The 9817-nt window shown below is 36.4% G+C and overlaps 1 protein-coding gene across 1 annotated transcript in view; it reads left to right on the top strand.

Annotated features, from left to right (window-relative positions):
• Positions 1 to 5946: 5946 nt before the first annotated feature.
• Positions 5947 to 9817, top strand: part of CIMIP1 (ciliary microtubule inner protein 1) — a 43587-nt gene continuing 39716 nt past the window's right edge. The window contains exon 1 of the mRNA XM_084538582.1: positions 5947 to 5994. Coding sequence (XP_084394708.1) covers positions 5984 to 5994 — 11 coding nt within the window. The 5' untranslated portion in view covers positions 5947 to 5983. The remainder of the gene's footprint in view (positions 5995 to 9817) is intronic.

The following is a 9817-nucleotide window of genomic DNA, read 5'->3' as shown; positions in this document are numbered from 1 at the left end:
CCATTGGTTACTTTCAGTGAGGTTGCTTCTATTACCTTCATTGCATTGAAGCCATCAAATCCTGTTCTTGTTCTGTGACCTTAGAGATTTCCCTATGAACCATTCAAGAACAATTTAACCATTTAATAGCAAATCTTCTGGAATGATCCATATTGGCACCAATGGACTTTGAAGTAAGAATTTGAGGTAAGAATTTAAGTTTCTGTCCTTCAATAATTTCACCAATGAAATGGAAAACCTTACTTCACAGAGCTATTCAGGGACTAACTAAATTAACAATGATGCCAACTTTGCCTAGCAAATGCTGAGAACCTGATTCTTTCACAACTTGCAACTGTATAAATCAGGGCTAGATACAATAAAGCTTCAGTGATATTAAAATCTTCCTGGTGCTTTTACAATAACCATTACCTAAGCAATGATATGTGAAAAAGTAAATAAGAGATAGTGACTAGCACTGTAAGAGACTTTTCAAGTCCCCTTCCTCACTGAAAATACAAACCGCTGAGTTTATTTTACTTATTTGAATATTTCTCTTCCAGAGTACACAGCTGAAGGACCAGGATTGCTTTCTGCTGAGATACGAATTTCTCACAAATTAATTTACTCCTTAGCAATGTTCTCTGACCAAATTAGAAGACTTGCCAAGTTTTCACTGGCAGGTAATACTGTTAAGTACTGTAAGCCAGTATTCCTATGCAAGGTTACTATCATAACATGCTTTTCTAAAATGTTTGCCAGTTCCTTGCTACAACTCTACCCAGTTATTTTAAGGAAAATCATATATCAGCATTTTTGTAACAGTAGAAATTTGGGCTCAACAGAAATTAAGGATTTAATCCTACAAATTTTACTCACAGTAATATTCTTATTGGCTTCAAAGAGAATGCTTATATGAATAAGTCCCAGTGAGCTGAGAATCATAGCACTTTACACTTTCTCAATTTGAGTGTTTGGAAGTCCTAGGATTCAAATCCCCATTTTGCCACTGGTTGCCTCTGGGACTGAAATACATCTTAAAACCAGCTAGACTACTTAACTAGGGATTAAGGGATGGAAGTTCTTCTCTTAAAAAGTGGAAAGTTCAAAGATGGAATTTTTTTTCTTGTTCCACCTAAAAGTCAATGCCCACTGTGCAGATTCCCTCTACAATCAAAGAGCAGAAATAAGAACATCTGGAGAAAGATTCATCACAGATATGGTATCTCTGACAAAAGTCCCAGTGATGCTTTAAAATATCCCTGTTCCCAGCTCCCTGCCCTTGACCTTTTAGGAAACCATTCTGAAAGTACAGACAGCACCTCACTCATCTCTCTTCAAAATCTGGTGTATCAGCTTAAAATATGGAGTGAGGTGATTTTGCTTTTCCAGTCCAATTTCAACCTCATACCCTCAGGCTACAGAACAGAAAGAGAGCTGGGAGATTAATGTCCAAAACTTCCCTAGTGAGAGTCACTAAAAAACTCAGAATGAAAACTAGAAAACTAGTCACTCTTGCTGAGAGCATATACATTTCTGCGCTTCATTTGTAGAGGTATAAAACAGAGGTGACAGCTACTCTTTGTCTCACAGGAGTGGTATAAATATAAAAGGATTGAAGAGGGTGAGGTGTTATATGTTAGAGTAATGACAACTGTAGGAGCATCACAATCCTTAGTTTTTCCAGTTGCAAATATTGGCAAATAAAAAATATTTTTCTTTATTAAAGATTTCAGAAGAAAATGCATAAAGTATTAAGATTTTTTCTAAGCACTTCTAGCTGAAAAAAAGAGAATCCCAACTAGCCATGGTCATCAAAACAGTTTTACACTGAGGGATATCTTTGGCTCGTGTGCTAGCACCAGTCAGGTACAAACAGTATCTCAGGCAAAGTGGACTGCTTTCTGGAAAACATACCTGATTCTGAAAAGATGTTGAAGTGGTTTTCTTGTATGCTATGCCCACAAGCAGCAGGAGCATCCATCATAATGCAGTTCCAAAAACGTGGATTATAAAATAGCTATGAGAGACTTACCTGAATGTAGCTTTAACCCTAGCGGTTTAATAAATGGTTAGAAAAGATCATTTCATTGTAAACTCTTTACTGAAAATATATAGACCAATTATGATAAACATATGTTTAAAGTAATCCTTTAAAGTAATTGCTTTTGTAATGGGTATTGTAGAGTCTCTGTGCTATATATTCTATTAGAACTAAGCACAAAACTTATATTTGCCAGTGCATGTTATCCCTTGCTTACTGGTATATCAACTTTTTCATATACCAGTAATATACCTTTGATTGAAGAACCATGCTTAAAATATCTACATTATTTTTAAGGCTTCAGTGGATCCCACTGTCCTCATTTCTGATCAGGGCTTAATTCAACTAGCTTCTTCACAAACACAGAGATGCAGTCCACAGTGTGTGATTAACAGGAAGAAGAATGTGCAATTTGCAGATATTTGCAGTGTTCTCAGTTCTACTGTGCTCACCTGCCCCTAACCCAAGAATCATTAGAAGGCAACTCATTTAAATTCATTTTCTTTTCAAAAATAGCTTGTCAAATTACTACATGTTCTCTGGAACTACCTCTGGCCAAATATAGTACATGTCCATAAAGTTTAGCCTGTTTATTTTTTCAAGGTTTAAAAAATAAGTGCTTCACTTATCTTCTTTATTGAGTATCTCAAGACATCACATGGCCTGTAAATCACAGTTCAACTCTGAATAGCTTGATATTACAAATAAAATAATTCTCTACTCTTATAAAACAGACCTAAAACATTTTAAGAAAGCAAAGACAACATAACACATTGCCTGGAGACCCCCATGTAAACCACTGTCTCCAAATAATTTCAATTTCTAGACAACACATTTTCAATCACTACAGTAACTCTCAGGCTGCATTCATCTGTTCCAGAAATTCTTGTACTCACTTTCAGTTCAAAGCTCAAATTCCCTGTTTTTTGTGTATTCAGTGTTGCTTCTGGCTCAATGTCATACAGTCTTACTCAAAAGTAGAGTCAGATGGGAAAAACAACTCAGTAATTAACCAGCGATTTGTAGAAGAGGTAAAATATCTTCATAGTAGGGGTATAATGGAATCATTACTGAAAGCTGCCTAAAAGCACTACATGAAAACAGAGAGAAAGATGTTTGACCTCAACCATACCAATTGCACAAATAAAGCCTTAATAATAGCTTGCAATCACACTTGGCTGGGCATTATTTCCCAGACACGCAAGGTCTGCATTACAGGGCCAGAAGCAATGACTCACTCTGCCAGCTGCTGTGAAGGCACAGGGCAGCTTGTTATTCTGTCATAAGTTGTTTTGTGCATGCTGTAAAAGCTTCTATACATCTGATCCCTCAAGAAAACATTCTGTCTCTGTAAGCAAAAAGGTAGGTAGTTTTCCCATTTCTGAAACATCATTTGAAGTTATTTTTTAAAGTGAAAAAAATATCTTTTATTCAAAGAAAAAAAGAGTACTCAAAGGTCTTCTCTTCTTAAAGACATGACCAAAAAAAAACACCAAACTGGGCAGGGGGTGGGGGGCTGAACAATTTACACCCAATGGCAATATAAATGCATACATTCAGTACTGTGTGCATCTGCATCCATCAGCACTGCAGGCTGTGTATCACTGTGCAGTTCTGAACTTTAAAAGAAGCACACGATGCTAAAAGCCTTTAGGTCTTTTCTATACCAGCTCTTGCCTAGAACATCAGCTGTTAAATTTTCACAAGTTGAAAGTGGAAACTGGAAAACCAGCCTTCCATTTATAATCAAAGACTCTGGCTAAGACTGTCTATTGTTTATGTTATTTGTGTCAGCAAAAGACTTAAGGTCAACATTACTGTTCAAAGCCTTTGTTAGTCCAACCATATGATCACTTGCATGTTTTATAGCCTGCTTTTCTCATGTCTATGCCTTTTTGCCCTCACATAATATCTGTTGTTTTATCTTTTTGAGAGGTATGATACTGGTCACAATTTTAGCAAAAGGCAGAACTTTATCTGCAATGCCTCTTCGAAGTTTGGAAATGAGCAATCATAATTTTGCAATTGTCTTAAACATTACACAACTTCTCTGAACATCTTAATTTTTCACAGTTTGTCTGAGCTTCTCATAGATTGGCTTACCTTAGGCGATTTCTAGGATTCCTTGTTTCTGAACTGCCTGAAGATCAGCCTCTCTTTTGACATGATGACATTGCTGAATCTGATCCTGGATAGCACCCAGACTTTTAGAGGAGCAGTCTATGTTGGAAATATTTTGCAATAGCTTCTTAAACATTCAGAGGGAAATTGGCAATATATCATGTTGCAAAGTTTAAGATAAGGGTCTTAGTTTTTCTGACATGTATCATCTGGCCCTTCAGTCTGCTCCTTTCAGTAAGCAAGTAAGGCAGCACTCAATCTCTTCAGAAAAGCTACTGCTGTTTTCAGTAGTTTTCAAGATTTCTGATTTTCCACTGACATTCTCTTCAGATCACATACTACATTCACAGCTCTTCAATATCTTAGGAAAATTGTGTGAGATCTAGTGCAGTTCAAAAGCATGTACTTGTACATGTCTCTCTAAAGAGGTAAAATCTTCTTGCTTGAGGGTATGAGCTAGCCACTATATGCCCAAGGTTAGGAAAGATTGTCCCTTTGGGGCATACAAATCCAGGATTGTCTGCTGTACAATTTTCTTTTAACATTTTCATTTTGGGACTGACCACTGTCAAAGGTATGTTTTGGACTAGCTGGTCCATAGTCATTCCAATGTAATGGCACACTTCTAGTCTTAGCTTTATAACTGGTTTATTTGTAGTTTTATCAGATGTGCTGTCCTCTCATGCTATAATGAACTTCAAAACTTTTAGCTTCCACAAGAAAAGTAAGTTTGTTTTCTGGGGTTAGCAACTGAGGTTTGGGCATCATCTAACACCAGTTTCTCCAGTGCCACATAAAATAACATGCTACAGATGAGTAATATCTGAGCTTTGAAGCTTAAGTTTCTGGTTACCTTCTTCAGAACTAGGGTACTTGAAGCAATAATTTTGCAGATTTTGGCAAAAGTAGTATGATTGTTCCACTCTGGAGCTTAGTGTATTTTCTATTTATCATCTTGAGACTGAAGATGCAGAGGAAGCAAGTTGCGGAGGGGTGGTTCTCACATAAAAGGACTATTGTACCATTGCAAAATTACACGTGACCCAATTCTGAGTACAAAGCATCAGGAAAGTGAAAAGATGGCTGAGATGGCAAATTCACAACCAGAAAACTTCAAACGTTTTCCTGAAACTTAAAAAAAAAAAAAAAAAAAAAAAAAAAAAAAAAAAGAATGAGTGAGAGGAAAAGACACTGAATGAAATTACCCTGAAACTGTTTATGATTAAATCCTAGCAACAAAGCATTGAGGTACACCTTCAGTTAAACTAGGAATATGTGTAGAATGCCATCTTAGTTGTTCACAACAGCTGAATGCCTAAATCAATACATACAATCAAGTTCATGTAATAACATTTATCATGCTTGTTATTTATGTCAACAGTTAGACATGATCTGTTCTGATCTAGTCTTATCTGTTCTTATTCTGGCATGATGCAGACTAGTACAAATCACATTTCTTTGCAACACTGCTAGAACATGAAAATCCAGTACTAATTATGCAACTATAAATAAATACTGTGAATGGAACAATTAGAATTACATATCCCTAAGCTTCTCCACATCAAAAATATGGTAGATATCTGTTTGTATTTGAACACACAATAAAAGCAAATCCTTGAGAAGTCACAGATTTTGCAAGTCTCTCCATTTGCAGCTACATAAAATTTCAGACTGTAACGTTTGTTGTGTGTTTAAACCTGATACAGATGCACCTGGAAACAAGAAGACAGCTGAGGCACATATAACTGCTCCCCTGCGTCTGACCTCAGTAGCTTTGCTGGAGTAATGTGAAACATTTCAACATATGAGCCAGTTTGTGTGTGAAGATGTCTTCATGTCATGGCTTTCAGGTAAGTTTCTCTTTAATTAAAGATTTTAAATAATTTTTAAAGGCTTTAAGATGTTGCCCCATTGCATACCTATCCAAACATTTAATGCTTTTGTAGTGACCTGTAGAACCTAACGTAATAAAGTAGAAGGGTTAAGAAGAAAGAATAATAAAAATATATTTACAATTACTATTTTTTTGTGTCACATAAAGAGTGTTTTATCTATAATACAACATACATATATTTCTCTAGTGGTACCCAGTTTGCACCTCACTTTGTAGCACAATATAGTTCTGTAATTTAACACAGATATCAGAAAAGATACACATAAATCTGAGTCATAAACACTCCCCCAAATGCAACACCATAAAGAATCTTATGACATCAAAATTACAATGTAGTGGGCAGTACTTTGTGGTCTCTGTGGTGCCTGCAAAGAAAACCACAAAGCTTGTAACATTTGTAGTCTCTCATTCATTCTGATACTGGCTCATTCAGGTCTCCCTCACTCACCCACATCGCTGACCAGCTGCTAAGAAGCTTGCCATGTGATGAGATAGGGCCTTATAACAGGCCAAGTTCCTTTCAAACCATTATAGAGAAATAGACCACTACTACTTGCACCAACACTGGCAGAAGTGCAGGTGTGAATGTTATCAGGGATGTAGTCATTCCTATTATTTACAAACAGGACAAACTTTTTGTTGAACCTCTTTCCAAACCCATGTTTTTACCTTTTTGCCCTCTGTTGTATTATTGCCTGCTATACCTCCTGCCAGATTGTCCCCACAAATGAGGGAAAATTTCCTCATTGCACACCAAACTGCATACTAACATGAAAGGAGACATAGTCCCTCTCACTGCTAAAATTCACTAGCCTGAACGTTTGCAATTTAAGATAATTCTGCTGTGCCTTACTCTAGCAATGCAAAAAAATGGCAGTTTTATGCCAATGAAATCACAATAGGTACTCAAAATCATTTTGCAGGAACTTTTTCTCTGATTCATCAGAAATAATTCTCTATCCTACACATATTTTGATTTCAAGCATAGATTACAGTTAGCATTTCATACACTGTGGTGTCTGCTCTGAGATCTTTAGATCAGAAACACAGGAAGTTTTTAGTCAATGGAAAAAGGAGTGTACACAAATGCAAGTGTAGAAATGTACGGTATTATGTCTCTCAGTTCTCCAGGTGACCTTGCTCTTCTCAATGTTAAATCTAGAAAGTTCAGAATAGCTGCAGGTGGGCTAAATATTTTTGTATACATCTTGTAGGTTTAGAATTATTTGCTTCCCTTTACTTTGATTTCAGAAAAGTTGAAATTTTTAGGCATTCTTTTCTTGTCTTTTACTGATGAAACACTTCTGTGGCTGCCTTGCTGCTTACAGCAATATTGGTTTTTTTCTTCTTTTGTTTTGTCTCCTTCTCAAATGTGCTGTCCTTTGCCACACTGTTTATTGTTTCATAATTTTAAGATGAATTCATGGAACTGAAAACAAAGTGATTCATATGCAGGATCTTCCCAAGGTCAAAGCTAAAACCAACTATAACCAAGAGTATGATATTTCAGGGCCCACATGCTGGTAACAATGTCTCACCAGTCAGAAGCAGGGAGCAACGCAAGCTTTTCTACTTCACACCAATGTTGAAGGTTACTTCAAAAGTTCCTAATTCAGAATTTCCAACAAAAAGTTTGCCAAATCTAAGCATAATATTTCTGTTCAGAACCAGTTTCTGGTGTGCTAACTCAAGCTGACTGGCACATTAGCCCTCAAAAAGGCCAGTGGAACAAATCCTGAAGGCGGCATGCAGCATGACTAACCCCATCAGGCTATATCTGTGTTGCATTAGGAGCAGAGGAGCAGAATGGGAGCTGGATTTCCCAAGCCCTGAAATTTCTGTATATGAGAATTTTCTTGTGTAATCTGTTGCTATTCTAGCAACAGGACTTTCTGTTTCCACTTGTCTTTGAAAAGAACAAAACCAACAAAACAAAGCAAAGCCAATATTTATGCCAGTGACCTGACTGGATCTCTCACATCCCAGGTAAACACATTAAATGGGTGCAGTTTTTACTATTGGAAAAATATATTTCAAATTACCTTGTGCACGTTTATCTTAGCAGAATAAAGCAGAAGGGAAATCAATACAATTAGTCAAACATTATTGTCAACTGATTTTCTACATCACTTGGATTCAGGTAAAACTAGAACAAGAAGTAAAAATTACTCTCAACTGCTTTGAGAAGAATGAATATTAGGGAAGAAGGGGGAAGGAATTTTAAACTCCAAAATAAAAATAAACTCTAATCCAATACACACTACAGCTAAAATTTGATCATCTGTTGAGGATTTCTATGAAACAGAGAAGTATCTTTATTCTAAAGATTATCCTGTTCTTTTCCTGCAGACAGCCCTCTTCAAGGCATTTTCTTCACACAAAAATGCCTTGTATTGATAATGAAATTCAGTGACAAACCTGTGGGTTCTCCAAAGACAGATTGCACCTTTTGGTGAATTATTGTGTCTCCTAAAATGTGAACACAGACCATTTTGCTCAACAATTCAAACAGATGTCAGGAACATGGTAGGTTTATGCATACTATTTCTTTTGCATAACACAGACTTCAGTAACATGCAGAAGTATCTCTTTTTAAAATGGACTTTTTATTAATTTTTCCAAGATTCAACACCATAATTCAAGTAATATAAAAGACACAAAGCTCTGAAATCACACAAAGAACTCCAATAAGCTGCTATTACGCCTTGAAATTTATGAGATTCATATAAAGCTCTTTGCATTACAGAAACAATTTTACCAAGATTGCATACAAAGTTTGATACTAAAGTCTGACTGTGTTCCATTATTCTCTGTTAGAAAGCACTGCTTGGGTATTTTTCTTCAGCATTAAAACAAATTTGACAGAATTCAGTGATGCATAGAGTCAAACAATCATCCTTTTACCTTCAAAGAATCTTCAATCTGACCCCTAAACCTACACTTCTGACAAGGGAAGTGAAAGGGTAGAACATAGCCTGGTGGTGACAATGAAAGGAAATTGATTGTTAATATGAAATAGGTCACCTTTATGACTATGTGTCAACTGCAAGCGAGTGATAAATGCCTAGAAGCAATGTTTTGCCCTACAGATGTATGAGTAATACATGAAAATTTTCAAGCAGAAGCTGCTTGCTTAAAAGCAAAAGAACATAATGAAGAGGAAGTGGTATCTGACCTTTAGAGGGGAGAAAAATGCAGAGGGGTTGTGTAGCTGAATGATACTTTTGTAAAAACTAAAATTAAAAGTTCAAGCTGTACTAGTCATACTGGGACATGTTCTTTTTCTTTTACAAATCACTATTTTACCTGTCATGTCCAAGAAAACATTAGTCAATATGCCAGGTACAGGAGGGGTAGAGAGTCAGAATAACACCTTCGGACTCTGTAAGTATAGACATTTCTTTATCCTTACACTTTTTTTTTTCTTTTTTTCATTTTTTTTTTTAATAATGACAGTGCATGCATCACATGCTGTCTGTATAAATAATAAACAAAGGTAGATCTATCTGTTTCCTTTTTCTCACACTTTGCCCATCTTAACTAACTACATCCTATACTTGGTAGGATGTGGATATCTCCTGTTGTCTGCCTACAGAGCAAACACAACAGTTTCCTCCTATGGGCTGCTGGAAGAGAGGGGTGGAGCATTTCTCTGAAGCTGGGAGATGCTCAAGGAAGGAAAGGCAGGGAGCACGGTGAAGTGAGTTCCTACTAAACCAGGCTCTCTATTGCCCTCAAACTGGATGGTCTCTTCTTCTATGGGACTTAAATTATACCAG

Source organism: Aythya ferina (genome assembly GCF_964211825.1).
Source record: "Aythya ferina genome assembly, chromosome: 16".
Classification (NCBI taxonomy): Eukaryota; Metazoa; Chordata; class Aves; order Anseriformes; family Anatidae; genus Aythya; species Aythya ferina.
Note: the sequence above shows the minus strand (reverse complement) of the source record. Positions and strands in the feature narration are given on the sequence as shown.